Below are 18,752 nucleotides of genomic sequence, written 5' to 3' on the forward strand. Positions count from 1 at the left end.
TCTGTGTAGGCTGGGCAGGATATGAGCAGTGAGAAATGGGGGTCTTTGTCTTCTGCATGGTGAATGAATGGTAATCCAAATCCACGAGAAGCTCCATGTTGCCCCTTTTAAGGGGGACTCTCTGTACGAAGGGGACAAAGAGAAAGCAGCTTACGGTAGAGAAGGACCAAGCTGGCTGACAGGACCAGATGGAAGTCCTGTAGGACTCAGGCTAAGATTAGGGGAGGGGAGGAAACTGAGCCTCCTCAGTTCCATATGTTAGTAGCAAACAAGACAGTGAGAGTGGAGTGAATGGTTCTATTAGTGATATCATCAGAAGACTTCCTTCCCTTGGAGATATCCTGGAAGGACTCAGAGGATCCCAGGGGACAAGGGATTACCATTCTAATGTTACTATTTGAGAACAGGGCCTATTTCTTGGGACCCTTAGGATTCAGAGCAGGGATTAATCTGGTACATATAGACCTTTGAGGTGTTCAAGAGTACATTTCAGGGGGTCTCTGAATGTGGTTGGAAAAAATTACAGTCTTCTTTTTATTAACCTTTATCTGAGATCTGTTATTTCCTTCAATCATTTAAAAGCAGTATTCTGAGAAAGGTCCATAGGCTTTAAGAGACTGCTAAAGGGGTCCATGACACAAAAATGGTTGAGAACCTCTTAACTAGAGGCAAAAAGCTCCAAGAACTCAAAGGGGCAAGCACTCCAATCTCAGCCTGGAGACTGGCTTTCCTGGGTCCGTAGCCAGGAGACAAAAATCGGCTCCTTTTGTTAGGGTACCATCATTCTTGACTCAGTGACCCCCAAGTATCCTTTTTACCCTGAGATTCTTTCAGTTAGGACTTCAGCAGCACAGGCTGCCCCAGAAACTGCTCAGCTCCCTCTGGTTTGTTCCCCCAAACCTATCCTGCCTCTGTCCTCAGCCCCCGCACATCACCCTTTGCTAAAAATCATTCCAATTGTTCTTGCTCCTTCCGCCTCCTCACACAATCACAGCCATTCCCAACTTAGCTCCTTTCCTCAAGAAGGGCCCCTTTCCCTGAGCATCTGCCCTTGCTCCCCTGATGTTCCCAATGGCCCATGGACTCAAATCTAATGCTTAAACACTCCTTTTCAGCCACTAGCCTGTGGCCCGAGACCCAAGAGTGGATAGGTCTTGTCTTCCCAAGACAAATTCCTTGAGGGCAGAGACTATGTCTTCTTGAAATGTCAAAAGCACAAGACTGGCTCATTCATAGCAGATGATCAGTTGGGGACTCGTTAACTTATGGACTGATTATGTCTCCAGGGAACAGGAGCTGTTTTCTTAGGGGACTCCTGGGAAAGAAGTGCTTATGGCCCAAAACTAACTCTTTGCTCTACTTTTCCCATTTCAAAGGCTAGAGGGAGCAAAATGCCAGGCTTTATGATATCCTACCGGCCAATTAACTCTTGGTTCCTTTTTGCCATATTTTAAGAAAAGCTTGTCAGGGACAGAAGTGTTTGAGGAACATGAGGCCATTGATCCTCAGGGGCTCTTTTGTAGAGATCAGATGGATGGAGATTTCTGATATACTGCTATTCATTTTGGGATTCTCTCCTCCAAGACCCCAGACACATAGGACAAGAGCATCTTGTCAGCCTCTTGCAGCCTCAGCAGTATCCACAAGGCATCTGTATCTGAAGGAAAGAACAGTCAGCCTGACACAGAGCAATCTACTACCCAGCCCCTCACATATGGCTATTGTTTCTGGATATGATTCAATGTGAAGATGATGGAAGGTTATTCCTGGGAAACCAGCTTCTGGTAGGAAGGAGGTATGGAGAGACTGTCTGGGGACATGGAAAGCTACAGTTAAGAGGGATGAGAATTATAAATTCCAAGGGGAAATATGGAAGCTTCACACCTTTAGAGGAGTATAATGGGATTCCCTCTTCTCCTTTTCCTCTCCCCATGTGCCCCAGATACATATGTCCTTCCTCAGTGTGAATAGACAGTCATGGCAACATAGTGAGTTTGGTTTCCTAGAGCAGGTTGCCTCTGCCTACAACAACACACCAAGATCTTTTTCTTACCTGCTCCTCTCTCCAAGGCTAGATGGACCTGAGGGCTTGTGTACTCTCAGGCTTCTGGCGTTGGTTAGTGAAGGTGACAGGAGGACAGGCAGGGCCTAGAAGGACTTCTTGGAAGCTGGCTGGGGCATTCTCAGAGGGACTATGTCTGTGAGGACTTATGGGTGTCTGTGTACGTACAGTAAAATGCAGGGTTGGTCTCTGCCTCATGTCTGGCTGATTCTGCTGACAGTATATCACTAAGCAAACCCTCACGCCAAACAAAAGGGTGGGCAGCTTTATGTCTTCTAGGACTGTCTTACCAGCCAATACAATCCTGAATCCCTGCTGATACTGAGCAGTGCTGCCTTTAGCCCCAATCCTCAAAGCTCTATCCTGACAGAAAGAGATACCTGAGTGGGTAGAAGGGTCAGAGAGGAGGGGAGACTGGAAATAGCCAGGGGAGGGGCATCCTCAGAGAGGAATGAGAGAGAGTAGCCAGAAAAGGAGGGAAGAAGTACAGAGAAGGGACAGGGAGAATTTAAATCCTGGCATAATTTCACAAAGAACTCTCCTGTTTGTGGTCAAAACTCTGTACTATTTCTGTTCTCACAGTTCCATTCATTGGCTGATGCTTGCCTGAGGGATTAATGCAGTGCCAGCCACGGGGCCTCTGATGATAATAAATAGCCAGCATTTTAACATTTACATATGTTATGTCATTTGATGCTCACAAGAATGCTGGGAAGTAGGTGCTCTTATTATCTTGTTTTACAGAAGAGGAAACCAAGGCACAGAGAAGTTAAGTGATTTTGCCCACCCAAACGGTAAGTATCTGAGGCAGGATTTGAACTTGGATCTCTCTGACTACAAGTCTGACACACTACACACTACGTTATCTAGTTGATGAGAAACCCTGGGAGGTAGCACACTGCCTGGGAATTGGCAAAGCTGAGTTTTAAACCTGTTTCTGCTACTAACTCACTATGTGATCCACTTCATTTTTCTGGGCCACAGTTGACTCATCTGTAAAATAAATTGGTTGGATAGATGATCTCTCAAGTTTCTTTAACATTTTATGAAGTAAGATAAGGTGTGGAAAGTGTTTTGCAACCTGAAAGCACTATATTAATGTAGACAGTCCTTATTCTTAAAGCAATGAGTTGGCTTCTATTTCATTGGTGTTTGCTGGTAGTCTAGGAAAGCTTTATAGGTGAAGAAGGCAAGGCCTAGATTGATAGAAAGAAAGGGGAAGAACAAGGGACTGGGAGAGAAAGGTAGAGACAGGGGGCAGGGTTGTGTTTAAGAAATGGCCAGCATGATGAACAGGTGGACTCCAGAAAATCCTAGAAAGACTTATATGAACTAATGCTGAGTGAAGTGAGCAAAACCAGGAAAACGTCATACACAGTAAAAGCCCTAGTGTGTGATGACTGACTTTGACAGACTCAGCCCTTCTCAGTAATGCAAGGACCTACAGCAACTCCTAAGGACTCACGATGGAAAATGCCATTGGAACGCAGAGCAAAGCAGGAGGCTTTCTTCTTTGTTTTGTTTTGTGTTGCTCTTTTTTCTTTCTCATGGTTTCTCCTATTCATTATAATTCTTCTATGCAACATGACTAACGTGAAAATGTTTGTAATAGGAATGTGTGTATACAGCCCATATAGGATTGCATGCTGTATTGGGGAGGGAGCGGGAGAAAATTTAAAACTTATGGAAGTGAATGTTGAAAACTAAAAATAAATAAATAAATTGGAAAAAAAAACTAAAAAAAAAAAAGGAAAGAAATGATCAGCAATTCTCCTGGCCTGAGGCAGTCTGTATGGAAAGATGACAGCAGAGATGATAGGTAGGGTCTTCTGAAGTTCCAGTTTCCCACAGCTGCCAACCATGAGCCAATAAGGTTCACAAAAGACAAAGCAGAGCCAGTCACCCAGGGAAACATGGCCAGGACTTTCCTTAAGGAACACCCCAGTTTCATTGGCCCCTCAAGGCTGCACAGAACTCTAGGGGTTTTCTTGGGTAGTAGTATATCTTTAGGACTGGACAATGATTCAGGTTTGTCTGTCTGTCTGAGCAACAGCCCTATAGATGGAAGACCTTTGCTTAACCCACAAGGCTAGCACCCTTGGAACCCTCTGGGGGAGCTAGAATTGTAACAGAGATACCACATTCATTTCCTTCTGCCTCTGCTCAGCAATAGAGCCAAGATTTCAACCAGTCATTTCTTGAGGCCCCCTCAGTGGATGTTTGAATCTGCTCCAAATCAAAGGGATAGATGCCACCATGCCAAATGGCCAAGCCCCATGTAAAACCCTTTATCCTGCTTCTGGCAGGGTCAGGGACCACAAGGCGTAGCTGTTTTAGAAAATGACAGTCAATTCACTGGGAAGCCTCAGGCTTTGACCCTGGATTTTGCAGTGGGCTACACTAACAATTATCTGGTTGGATTTCCTGGTGTTCTTATAACTTCCTAAGATGTTTCCCACCTTCAGAGTTAACTGAGAGCTTTGGGACAAGGGCCACACAACAGCCTGCTCCTGCTGGGGTCTTGAGTCACCTACAGAGTTCTCTTCCTTCCTGGGGGGCTGAGGCAGAGAACTGTGCTACTCTTCTCAGCTTGCTTTGCGCCACTGTCAACTCAGTAAAGGACTCTAGACAAAGTACAGTTCAGATGAGGGAAAAAAATAATCTAATTAAATGTTTAACTGATTAACTAACAAGTATGTATTGCTCACAGTCAGCTAGGTGGAGCAGTAGATAGAGTGCCAGGCCTGGAGTCAGGAAGACTCATCTTCCCAAGTTCAAGTGTCTGGACTCAGACACTTCTTGCTGTGTGACTCTAGGCAAGTTACTTAACCCTGTTTGCCTCAGTTTCCTCATCTGTAAAATGAATTGGAGAAGGAAATGGTACGCCACTCTAGTATCTTTGCCAAGAAAACCCTCAAAGTATTCATGAAGAATCAGACTCAACTGAAAATGACTAAAAACAACAAAACATACATCGTTCACCTAACATGTGGACAAGACCTGTGCTAGGCTTGGAGGGGCCCTGTACTAGGATTACATAAAACAGTCCTTGATCAAAAGAAACTTACAACCTATGTATGGAAACATGACTAGCCACAGGAAATAATTATGCGATAGAATGGGTATTTTGAATATTACAGGAATCAGAGACATATTCTTGATCTTAGCCTTATATAAATCTTAAAATCTCTAAGATCCAGAATCCTGAAATTTTTCTCCTCCCTCTTCTCTCCTTCCATCTTCTTTCTCTGCCTCATAACTCCTGAATATATTCTCTGTTCTCATCATGCCCACAACCCTCTAGGCTCCCTCAGTCCATTTCCCCTAGCTCTAGCCTCACTTTCCTCCGTTTGAAATCTTGTCTCTAGAGTGAATCCGCTCTATTTCATACTGTCCTCTGCCTTGCCCCCTTCTCCCTGTGTCATCATCTACTGCACCCCCCAGGATAGCAGTCCAAACCTTTCCTTTCTTTCACAGCCTGCCAACACAACCCCACCCCGGCAGAGATGGAGTTTCCTTCTACTTTACCAAGATAACAGAAGCCTCCTCTTCCCCAATTCTAAACCTCAAAATCTCCCATTCAGAGGCATCTTTACCTGTTCCCTACTCTCTGAGGAGCTGGCGCTTCTCACTGACACCCACGATTCTCTTCTCTCTAGATCCCTCCAAGAGTTTGCACCCTCTTTTTAAATCTTTAACCTCTCTCTCACCACTGGCTCCTTCCCAGCTTTCTTTAAACATACCTCGATCTCTTCCACTCTTAAAAACAAAAATACTTTCACTTGCGGCTTCCACACCCTCAAACTGCTTTCCTGTATTTCTCTTCCCTTTCCCAGTTAAACACTGGATAAGAAGGAAGTCTCTTACACTCATTGCCTCCTTTTCTTCCCCTTCAACTTTTTTTTTCAAATTAAATATTTTATTTACTTACAAATGAGCATCTAGTGAATCAAAAGGTATGAGGAATCAAAACGTGTGCTCATTTCATATGAGCACACAAATTAGTTTTTAGGTATTTTCTTCTACTTAGTCATTAAATTGACAGGTTCAAACATTAAGTCAGTATAAATACAAGACAAACACGATGTATGTTTGCAAAGCCATAAATGTCCACTTAATTTTTTTATAAAAGGGAGATAATGTAATTGAAAAAACTGATTACAGATTTAATCATTGCTACCCAAAGCAGAAAGATATTATTATGGAGTACTATTTTATCTCTGAAGCGTCAGGATAGCTACTTGAGCAAAAATAAAGAGACTATAGTGAAAGTTTTGGCCATCTTGTTAAACATCCTGAGTTTTTGTCTGCTCAAAAAAATACAGAATTTCCAATATACAGTTTACTTATCACTTATCACATTAAAACAGAAGAGTGTTAATGTGTTACATGCAAAAGCCACATTACGAAGTGCCAGTTGATTGTAGTTTTCCACAGGTTATTGGCAGAAGTCTTATCTTCCATTTGGCACACATTTTTGTGAAACCATCCATCGAAGCTCTCCTTGGGACAAACCAACAGCAGATAACTATTTTTCCATTTTTTCCTTTCTCTTCTTTTCCTCTTCTCTAGAATGCAGATTTAAAATTCCTCAAGATGAAGACTCCCTCTGTCTCCTTTCTGCAAGCTTTAATCTTCTATCTTCTATATCTGGTGGGTCCTAGGGCCCATCTCCCAGGAAGGGCAGGCATGGCCCCATGTCCACTCTGTGCTGTGTCCCTCCAGCTTCTCGATCCCTTGCAATCTGGCTTCTGACCCAACCACTCAACTGAAATAGCTTTCTCTAAGATTTTCAAAGATCCAGTGGTGGATCTCTTAATTGCTAAAGCCAATGTTTTTTTCCCCTCAGTTGCCACAGTTCTTGATCTCTAGGCAACTTATGATACAGTTAACCACCCCCTCCAGCTGGATATTCTCTCCTCCCTGAGTTTTCATGATATTGCTGTCTGACTACACCTCCATCTCCTTTGCAGACCAGCATGCATGTCTTTTATCTCAGGGGTTGCCCAAGATCCAATGCTGCCTTCTTTTCTTTCTCTATACTGTCTTCTCTTTAGTTTACATGGCTTCAATGGCTCTCTATGCAAATGAGTCCCAAATCTATGTATAAAGTCCTCATCTGTCTCCTGATTTCCTGCTAGATATCTCCAACTGAATGTCCCATTGACACCCTGAACTTGCTTGTTTGAAACATAACTCATTATTTTCTCCCAAATTCACTCTTCCTCCCAAACCTTTTATCTTTCTTTTTTATCTAGAGCACCACCATTCCAGTCCTCTCACAATTTCAGAGCCATCCTTAACTTTTTCCTCTCCCTATTCCCCATATCTATTCAGTTGTCAAGATGCTTCAATTTTACCTCCAAACCTCTCCCATCTGTACCCTTCTCTTTACTCACATAGCCATTACCCTAGTTCAGAAGATCCTGATTATCTATTGCCTGGCTATTGCAATAACCTCTTATTTGGAGGTTAGCTTCCAGTCCATTGAAATAACTGCCATGATAATCTTCCTAAAGCACAATAATCTTCCTAAAGTCTGACCAGGTCACTCACCTGTTCCAGCAGCTTGGGTGGCTCCCAATTGTCTCTAGGATAAGCAGAGGGGAAAGGGGAGAGTACCTTTGGCATGATAGTCAGCTTATGACTCCTAGATCTTGACTACAGAGTCAAGACTGGAGAGGCAGAGAAGTGAAGTCAGAGCAGGTGTAATGGTCTGAGAAATTTCTACATGGTTTTTTCCAGATCACCCCCACCCCAATTACTTTGTATTTGCTTATCTGTGTATGTGTGTAATGAATCAAGCAAACCACCTGTTTGGAATGTAAAACTCTTCACCCTTGGCTCCAGCCTGTTTCTGGACTTTACACTTCTCAGTGGGGAGCTTTCGGTTCCCTATACAGTGCATTCCATCTTCTACCTCCATTTCTTTGCACAAGCTGTCTCCCATGTCTGGAGTGCTCTTCCCTCCCCTCAACTCTGTCTCCTGGAACCCCTAACTTCCTTCATTTCTCAACTCAAGTGCTACCTTCTAACAATTATTAAACACCTACTATGTGTCAGGCCCTAGAGATACAAATACAGTGAAGGAAACTATCTCAGAGGAGGGGAATGGGAGAGGAGGATACATGTAGGTATATACAGAATAAATAAAAATTATTTAAATATGAATTAGCTTGAGAAGGGAGGCATCAGCAGAAGGTCTTCACCTAGGTGATACTTAAGTTTCGTCTTGAAGAAATTAATCCTATGAGACAGAAATGAGGAGAGAGTGCATTGCAGACCTGGGAAACATCCAGTGCAAATGTACACAGATGGGAAATGGAGTGCTATATATGAGAAACAGAGATCAGCTTGGCTGCAATGCAAAGTACGAGAGGGTGAGTAAGTTCCCCTGAAGCTGGAAAGAGGGGTTGGGGACAGGCTGTGAAAAGCTTTAAAAGCGAAACAAGGAGTTTATAATTTGATTCTAGCAGCAATAGGAAGTAACTTGCATTCATTAAGGAGAGAGATATGGTCAGATATGTACTTAAAGAAAATCCCTTTGACAGCAGTGTGGAGGATGGGCTGAGGTAGAGTGAGAAAAAAGAAGGGCCTGGGTGTGGTAGCTGTCGTCCTTTGTTCTGGGAGAGGAAATGATATCACTATGTTGGGATAGAAAAAAGCAAGTGGTCCTTTGTGAGAGATGTGGAGGTACAAATGGTATGATCTGGCAAACCGACTAGATATGCAGGGGGAGGGAGAAGGTGAGCTGAGGATAACAGCAAAATGATGAACTTGGAAGAATGGAATGGTGGTGCTTCTTCATAAATGGGGAAGTTTAGATGAAAAGATTTGTTTTGGGGCATACGTTTGAGATGTTTCCATGATATATAGTTTTAAATGACTAATAGACAATAGGTGATGAGGTACTGAAATTCAAGGTAAAGAGAGGCTGGAGATAGAGGCCTAGGAGTCATAAGCACAGCAATGATAATTAAATTCCACTCAGCAGAATGTAAGCTCCTTATGGTCAGGAATTGTTTTGTTTGTATCCCAAGATCCTGATACAGTATGCTGTATACATGTGATTAATAAATACTTGTTAAGTTCAACAATATGCACAAAGTCATGGAGGGGGTTTAGGGGAGTGTTGAGCATGGCTTATAGGTGGGATAGTGAAAAGACCCTAATAAGAGCAGAATATGCATAACGGGGAAAGGAAAATAAGGTGGTATGATTAAGGTGGAGGTATGTTATTAGGACCTCAAAATGTAGTCAGAGGAAGCAATAGCAAAGGAATGGCAAACAAAATGAGTGTTCAAGGAAACCTTCACTAAAGTTGTACTTGGTTCTTGACAGCTGTTAGTAGCTCTGAGAATCTAGCAACCTGCCATTCTACTTGACAGATAAGGAAAGTGAGGCTCATTGAGGTTAAGTGACTTGACCAAAGTTAAACAACTAGCATGTGGCAGAACTAATATTAATGTCTAGATATTCCGATTCCTAGTTCAGAAGCTCTTTCAAATGAAGGGGAAGCTTTTAGAATGCATGAGCTTTTCCAGGGCACATGCAGGAAGCTCAAAGCTAGGGGATGAACCCAAGAGGTGAATCACTATTAGCAAATGGGGTGGGCTATTAATGCATGAACCACAGAAAGAGGTAGACGAATAAAGAGGAAGGAGGAGAACAGGATAATGCAGTGAGTGCCACAGAAGCCAAAGGAAGAAAGGGTTTCAAAGAAGGAAGGGGTGGATAGGGTAGAAGTCAAGGAAAAAAAATGACAAAGAAAAGGTCAGTGGGTTTGGCAACAAAGAGGTCACTGGTGACTTTACAGGGTATAATTTCATAAGAGTGAAGGAAATAAAATCCAAATCAAAGAGTTGAGGAAATAGAGATAGTTAAGAAGTTTGGCAATTAGGGGAAGCAAGATCAAGGAAAGGATTTTTCAAGATGAAGAAGTGATCATGTTTGCTAGAAGGGAAGAAGTCAGTGGAGGTTGAAGGGAGTAAGTAGAGAAGGGGATAAGAGGAGGTGGGAGGTAATAGGATCCAACCTCCTCCTCTCATAGAGACAAGAGCTGGGTTCCTACGAGAATGGACACAAATACAGAAGTGTAGCTGATGGCCTCCATTTCCTCAAGAAAAAAGTGAGGTCATTATCTCTTGGGATGAGAGGACAGGGAGGGACCTAGGAATGGGATATGAAGACAGAGGTCTGAAACAGCTGTTAAAAGTGTTCTCTTGGGAATCAATATGAAATTAATAAAAAGACTGAGTTCTCTTTGTCTACAGCTACATCATGTCAACCACACTGTGGCTTCTCTATCCCCTTGGGGCTGCAATGAAGACTACCCAGATGATAAGAGATACTAAGTCATTATTAGTTACCAAACACTCCTGTCTGGACCCTGGCTGAAGAGATAATGGAAACTGCCTAGACCATTCCTGGGCCATTCAACCTCTCTTTTGTAAAAGCACTGAACGGTCCCTAACCCCTCTCCGCTTCCCCATATTCCTTCTGATCCACTATCCCCTGATACCCAAGCACAATATCAGCAAGGGGAAATACTTGCATGTCATATGTCACTGCTTACAGTGGGTGGGTAGTAAAAGGCTATGTACAAAACTGCCCTTGGGTCCTGGATGCTAGGTCCCAGAGTTGGGTGGCATGAAGCTAACCTCCCCTATTCACTAGTGTCCAAAAGCTCAGGAATAGGCTTCTAAGTATAGAGAAGGCCCCACTCGGGCTCCCATCATGGGACAAAAGGGCAGCACATTCTGCTATGCTATTGTAAGAATACTTCTCTACAATCTCTCTGTGGTGTCACCAGAAAAGTCTTGCCTGACTACACAGCCAGAACTCTTGTTCCTGCTCAGCAGTGTCCCCTTACCCTGAGTACATTCTCCTCCCTAGAAACTTTGTGTTCTGTTCTTGGGCTATGGCACCAGGCTGCGGGTGGGAGGAAAGGATCAGTCTCAAATAGCAACCAGGTTTGGACTGGTGGGAGTGGAGAGAAGGTGAGTCATTCAGTGGTCAGCCTGAAGCCCCAGATTTACACAGCTCAGGTGCTCATCAAACTTTTATCAGAGTAATTCTTTGAGAATAGGGATATAAGGATTTATGAGCAAGTATATGTAATATACAGATGACCCTCACTTTGAATTCTGGAAAGGTGTCCCTCAAAAGTTATAGGTTAAGGAATTTGGGGACAGAAAATTTTAAACAGTAACTGCCTAATAGAAGAGGCCCCATGGTAAATCCATTTGTAAACTGAAACATCTTTTCAGAATGTGAAGAATCCCCCGAATGGCCTGGCTGATTAGCTTAGATTTGTGTCACTTTCTCAATGATGTTTCCTTCGCCTTGATGTTTTAAGGGGAACAGGGCCCTAATTGTATTTCTGAAAGTTGTCTCTATTTGGGTTTATGAATTCAACCACATTTGGTTTGGAAAAGAACTCAAAACAGAAACACAAGGCAGGGTAGCACAGTGGAAAACATGATGAGTTGGGAATCAAGGAATCAGAGTTCAAATCTGGAGTCGGACAATTCCTAAGCAAGCTTGGGCAAGTTATTTAACTTCTCAATTTCTTCCTCTGTAAAATGTGGTATGGGTAGGAAGGGAGGAAAATGGGATTAGATATCTTTTAAGACCATCACTACCTCTAGCTCCAAAGATAAGATAGTAGGATACTTATATGTGGGAAGGAAACCAAAGTCACTCCGGGCTGATAAGACCTTGCATCCATTTAGCCTGTTTTCCCTAATGATTCCAAAGTACTTCATGTGTATGTTCGGTTGCAAAAATTATGTCTCTCTAGAGACCCACAGACCAGGAAATCAGGAGTAACTAAAGCCAGGGGCAGAAAAAACTGGGATTCATGGTAGAGAACTGAATAAATAAATGTATGTGTGTATACACACACACACACACACACATTAATAATTAAGACGTGGTCCTTAATACATAATGGGCTGCAGTGAATCAGTGACCATAAGGAAGGATTTCATTCCTCTCAGTTCCTCCCCAGCCCCAAGGTGTACTGTCCCAACAACTTGTGCTGGTCTAAGGCAGGCTGAGAAACAAGCAATCCCTTGGGTTACAAAAATAATACTGACAAAGGCCTGGGAGGGGCCTCCCTGCTGATCAAGCCAACTTTGTGGAAAAGTATCATCTGTAATTGCCAGACTGGAGCCAGATGGGTTGCAGGTGGACGTCACTGTATATTTTCAGAAACAGTATACACAGTTTTTGTTTATTTTTTTTATTTTAAATGCCTAAGAGAAATGTATTTTAGGGTACCCTGTAGGGAATTCTTTGATAATGCAGTTATGTCAATTTGTCCTTCAGGGGAATACAGATCTAGAGAATCATAGAACAAGAGCAGGAAGGGACTTCAGGGTCATCTTGTTCAGTTTCCTCAATTTAGTAAAACCTGGGGAGGTGAAGAGGTACCCAAGTGGTGAGATAAAGGCCTGGATCTAGAGTCAGGAAGACCCGAGTTCAAATCCTGTCTCAGATACTTCTTAGCTGAGTTAACTCTGAGCAAGTCACTTAACCTGTCTGCCTCAGTTTCCTCATCTGTAAAATGGGGATAACAATAGTGCCTACCTCCCAGGAATGTTGGGAGGATCAAATGAGGTAATATTTATAAAGCTCTTTACAAATCTTAAAGTGCTGTATAGCTGCTTTTATTAGAGGCAGCTAGATGGGAAAGGAGATAAAGTACCAGACCTGGAGTCAAGAAGACTGGGTTCAAACCCAGCTTTAGACACTTACTAGCTGTGTAACCTTGGCCAGTCACTTGACCTCAGTCCCCCTCAGCTTCCACAACTGTAAAACAGAGATCATACCAGCACCTACTTCCCAGGGCGGTTGTGAGGATAAAAATTAGCTAATATGTAACTGCTAGCCTTTTTCTTCTTACATCATTGTTGTTGCTGACATGCCCAAGGTCACACAGTGTTAAAGGTCAAATTAGAACCCAGGTCCTGACTCCCAATGTAATCCTCTTTCATCATGAGTTGTTGAAAGCCCAGGACCCTTGTTAGATATGCTTTGCTGAGGAGGGACATTTTGTAGTTTTTTCTTCCTGAACAGAGGTTCTGAAACAGGCCACGTAGAAGAAAATGGGCAGTGGTTTGGGGAAGGCGATGAATGAATGAATGAATCCCTAAAGGATAATGGAGAAAAACAGGCATTTAGGCTGGGGAAAAGATTTGAAGAGGGCTAACAAAGTGGCCGAGGTTTACAACCCAGAGAGTTGATCTTGATAAATATTGCATTAAATAAAACATGTCAATTTTCATAGGATCACAGATTTGGGGCTAAAAAGGACCACAGAGGTCTCCCTGTTTTATAGATGAGGATACTGAAAGTCAGAAAGTCTAAGCGATTTGCCCAAGACCACACAGGAGTGGCTGCCCAGGTCCTCTGACATCAAGTCCACTATTACTTCTGCTGTTTTACTGCTGAGTTGTTTTCAGCCACATCTGACTCTTCATGACCCCTTTTTGGGTTTTCTTGGCAAAGATACTGGAGTTTTCTTCTCCAGCTCATTTGGCAGAGGAGGAAACTCAGGCAAAAAGGGTTAAATGACTTGCCCAGGGTCACACAGCTAGTACGGTCATATTTGAACTTAGGAAGTAAGTCTTTCTGACTTCAGACTCAGAGCTCAGCAAGCTCTATCTATCTGTGCCACCTAGCTGCCCTACTATTGCTTCTACTATAACACCGTAAATTGCTGGTTTAGCTGACCCATTTCCTGTGGCCTCCCACAATGCTTTCCCTCAGAGGGAAAGGAAGACCTGGAGCTGTCTTTCAATTCTCTTTGAAGCCTGGGGAATTTTTTCCTCCTGTAAATGAAGGCTGCAAAGGGTCCTTGAAAACACTTAATTTTCTTTCTTTATTTCTTCTTGTTATAGCAATAGTAGAAGGGAAACCCTACCTCAAATAGCACTGCCTGAGGCAGGAAATGAAGAAGGAAATATAAAGCTCGATATATGAATGAGTGTATACCCCCAGGGTTGGACATCTAGTCAGGTTACTGCCTATCAGAGATGCTCTGAAATTTAGAAGTATGAAAAACTTATTTGGCTTTGTGGCTGATCAGCATGTAATTTACTTTGGTTCAAATGAATATGCATTTATTAAGTGCCTACCATGTGCCAAGACCAGGGCTGGTTATGGAGGATACAAAGAAATGATTCCTGCCCTCAAAGAGATTACATTCTATTGTGGGTGTGTGGGGGGGAGGTGACAGGGTGGAGGGGAATTCCAGGGATAGAGAAGAATAGCCTTTGATAACACTGGCTAATTCCCTGAACACAAAAAGTAAGGCCAGACCCCTGGGCTCTAAGCTCCCTGTCCTTGCCTGCTTTCGAGTAAGAGCTGCAATAAAGCAGCATCAACTGGGCTTACTACTATGGCCAATCACTCTCTCCACGCCCGTTGAGAACTCACACTCAATCAACAATTTTTAGAAGCACATTTTGCTATGACAGTCAGTTTTATAATGTGGGGATTTACAAAGATAATTTCCTTATCAGCAGTTACAAAAATGACATCTAATACGATCAGTTAACATCTAAAATCAAACTCACAGCTAACACATAAAGGGGAATAGGTTTGGCAATGGTGCCAAATATTCAGACCTCAGAGGAAGGGACTGCCTGGGATCCTACCCTGCTGCCACTCTGGACTAGCTCTGGCCTGAATGAAGAGGAGTATGATGGAAAGATCACTGAAAAACCTGGGTTTGAGTTCTGAGTCTATCATATAATATAGTGATGTATGAATTACTTGGAACAACGAAAAATTTGATATGGTTCCATTTTTATGATCGTGATAGTTATGTATGTGTGCTTCTGATACTGGCTTGGCTCTGAACATCAGGCTTTTACCACACAAACTAAACTGAGCTAGCTTCCATACCCTAAATGAGTTCTCTTTCATTTGAGTGTTGGATTCACTGCTCTCTTTTGTTGTGCTTTTTAAAAATGAATATTGCTTCAAGAAAAGGTGCAGAAGATGTAGCTCTTAAAGATCCCATTTCAATGACTATTAGAGATATGACAGTGACTACTGGTATTCAAGGATCATTCAAGCATGCGATGAAAGAGGATCAATCGCCCTGAAGTACTAAGGAAAAAGTGGAACGAAAATAAAAATAACCCTAGAAAGTGAAGATCTATTGTTATAAGTCAACTTAATTCTCAGAAAACAAGCAAAGAAGGGTCTGGCAGTGCATGGGTTTGTAAATAATGTTACTACAGTGTGGTATAGACTTCTTGAAATTGGAAGAATATTGAAAAAACCAGTTAAAAAAAAAATCCCAGGTGGTAACCATTGCTTTGAAGAAAAACACTTGTTACGCTCAAGACAAACAAAGATGAGAGTGCTAAAGATTGGAGAAAAAGATAATTTTTATTGATTAAACTCACTTTTTCATTCAAAGCTACATTAAAACAGTTGACAGAAGTCCAGGTGAACCTGTCAAATTAGGCTTCTTCTTTAGACTATAAAACATCCATACAAAAAATATTTGGGGGCATTTTTTATTTCTAAGGGTACTGAAAATCTTCTCCCTTTGAGAGACCTCTGATAAAACACACTATTACACTGAGAAGCAGAACTGTTCTGGAATTATAAAATTCCTAAATGGAGAGAATACACTGTGATATGACCTTGTATGATGCCATATATCTCAAAAAGTTAAAAAAAAAAAACTTATTGAAGAGATGGAGGAAGACATGCTTTAATGGCCTGGGAACTTGTCTGAATTAAATCCTACTGAAAACCTATGTGCTACAATCAAGACCAAACTTGGAAAAATGAGCTATTTTTCAAAGGTACAATTAATATCCAACAAAAATATGGCATGATAAAGAATTAAAAAGCATGCATTAAAATCTTGTAAACTCAGTGCCAAGAGCAAAAGGAGGACATACTGCATATTTAAAGTTTTTATAATTGCAAAAATTTTGAAGGCTCATTGTATATCAGTGTGTATTTTAATCTGATCCAGCTAATTCCCACATCAGTCACTCTTCCTCTGAGTCTCAGTTTCTTTATTTGTTAAAAAAGGATGATAATCCTTGCCCTACCTATCACACCGAGTCGTTGTGAGAATCAAATGAGATGAGCATAAAAGTTTTCTGAAATTTGTAGTGTATTATAACAAGTGAGTGAATTATTAACACATGTGAGGAGGGCTGGGAAGATGGGAACATGAAATGGTTGGCCAAATGCTTTATACCAAACAGAACTAGGTTTTCAACAAGAAGACCTGCAAGGCTGCTCTTCTCTCTGAGCAGCTAAAGATGGGGTCCACCTAGAAGAAACCCTGAGAACACCAACCTGAACTTATGAGCCAGGGGGAACCATGTACTGTCTCTCCGAAGGTCCAATCCACTGGATAAATCTCTGGAGTCTGCTGACAAATGAAACCTTTTTTAGGAAGCCTTTCAGTGGGTCTCAAGCCTGTTACTTCCTCATTTCTCCCCTCTCAGCACTCTCTCCACCTATCCCTACCCCATGACATATGGAGAACTCTTTCCTATAAAATGTCCTTAGGGCTGCAATCTAGGCCAAGATTGTGAGTCCTGACAGCCTCCATCCCCTTTCCTTGACTCTGGATGCCACCCCCCTCCTCTAATAAAATACTGGATCAAAAAACATTGGGCATATGAGAAGAAACTGAGAAGAGGTGGAAAAAATAACTCGCCTTGGTGGGAGCAACAACATAATTTAAACTCCAAAACTGTTTAAATAGATAGACGGTTCAGTTAGGACAGGTGTGCCAGCCACCCACACCCTGGCAGCTGAATGCAAATCTGCGTGTAGCCCTCTAGAAAATCTTTTCTGTCCATGCCCCTGTGGTAGAGCCCAGTGGGAACCCTGGACTTGGATATGGTTGCAATACTCCCAACATTATGCTAGAATGTGTCAATATAATGAGAAGACAGAGAACCTGTATTTAGGGAATGAGGCAAGCATTGTTGCTGGGATGGATCTGACTGAGGCTGAAAAGTCGAGCAAGTCCATCTTGGGTCTAGAATCTCCATGCTTATAGAAGGGGCTAAAAAGACAACTTGAGCTTTCTCCCTGCCACCTTAAAGGTTGGCTTTCTGTCGGAGGTCAGGTAGCAAAGCAACAGGGATAAAATTCAGAAGAATCTCAGGGTTTATATATTTTGACTGAGGCCAATTCAATATGTATTTTTTGAACCCCGTGATTAAAGGCCAAGCATGCACTACTGAAACAAATCAGAGGCTTCTCTCCCTCAGTGGACTCTAAGAACACAAACAAACCCAGTCTGGGTTTTTGACTTTTTGTAAAGAGACAAAGGTGAGTTTACATGAGGCTAAGGCTGGGGAGCAGGAGGTGACAGAGCCAATCTCTCCTGGTGCTTCTGGACTTATGACACAGCAGCAAAGGAAAGGCATGGTGGTTACTGTTAATGCTAATAATGACAGCTTATATTTCTATAGCACATATCATGGAGATATGGTTGACAAGTCTAGCTTGTTGTATGAACTTCTAGATGAGCTCCTTCCCCCCTCACTGGAACACAGAGAATGATCATTCCATCCTTCCTTTCTCTTCTGGGTTTGTGAGAAAGACAAGGGAGAGAATGGCCTAAGAATGCTCTGAGCTTGCTGGAAGAAAAGTACTCTCTAATACAAGGCTCTGTGGGCTACAGGATTAAAATCCTCAGGGGAAAATAAAAAAAGAAATGGGGAAGAGGGTGGAGCTAGAAAGAAAGAAAAGCAGACAAGCTTTCCCTGATATCTGCAGAGGCGCCATAAAATCCAAGGGTCGAGCTTAATGTCTTTCAGTTACTATCACCTTCCTCCAGACTTCCCCAATCCTCAAGGGAGCTTTATGAAAAAAAGAGTAAGATTACATCCAAAATAAATAAAGCCAGATACTGCACAGCTCATCCCAGCAAGAGCCCCTGAATCCTGTTGGTGGGCTGGGGCTGGGCTTGGGGATTGAGACTAGGTTGGCAGAAGGCACTAAAGGCTGCATGGGGAGGTAGTGAAGTGAATAAACATCAAACAAGAGATTAGACCACTCAGAGGAAACTGCTTCCCTATCATCAGAGCAGTGACCTTTAGCATCCCAAATAAGCCTGGCAGGGATGAAGATGGAAGCAAAACTGGAGTCCCAAAGCATGGATTACATAAAACTATGACATGAGGGATGGCAAGATCAGGGAACAGGCTCTCTTCAAGGCCTAACAGGGCTCTGAATGACTGCTTCATTTTCAGGATGGAAAGCCCCTTTCAGGTTTGCATATGTTGCAAACAAATGAAAGATCATTTAAGAGTTCTCATAAAGAACTTTTTGGAGAACGAGCCAACAACAACTCCCCCTAAATATACAGCCTGCAAACAAACTTTCAGCTTCTTCGTCAGTGACTATTTTGGCCAGCATGCTAACAATCCTTGAAGAAGAAACCTTCAGTTAAACAGACAGAGCATTAGACAGAGCATCGAATTATCAATAACACATATTTCACTGATCTAATTATGTTTTTAAATGTTATGTCTTTATTCTTACACATCACCTTCATTTCTGAATATATTCTTCCCCTTTCTCCCAGGCGAGCAGCCATCCCTGCTTTAAAAAATTAAATAAATCAGTTAAATAAGAAGGAAAAGGTGGTGGGTGGGGAACAGTTTGGCAAAACTAATCAACACAG

The 18,752-nt window shown here is 42.3% G+C and overlaps 1 protein-coding gene across 6 annotated transcripts in view; it reads right to left on the bottom strand.

Moving 5' to 3' along the window:
* Positions 1–18,752, bottom strand: part of FAM219A (family with sequence similarity 219 member A) — a 99,988-nt gene that overhangs the window by 33,068 nt on the left and 48,168 nt on the right. For 2 of the 6 annotated variants that reach the window (XM_072606402.1, XM_072606393.1), the window contains exon 1: positions 1,416–16,396. The exons of 3 other annotated variants lie outside the window; for them this stretch is intronic. In XM_072606402.1, coding sequence (XP_072462503.1) covers positions 1,416–1,499 — 84 coding nt within the window. In that variant the 5' untranslated portion in view covers positions 1,500–16,396. One more of the 6 variants, XR_011966533.1, reaches the window with a different exon arrangement.

Source organism: Notamacropus eugenii, chromosome 1 (genome assembly GCF_028372415.1).
Source record: "Notamacropus eugenii isolate mMacEug1 chromosome 1, mMacEug1.pri_v2, whole genome shotgun sequence".
NCBI lineage: Eukaryota > Metazoa > Chordata > Mammalia > Diprotodontia > Macropodidae > Notamacropus > Notamacropus eugenii.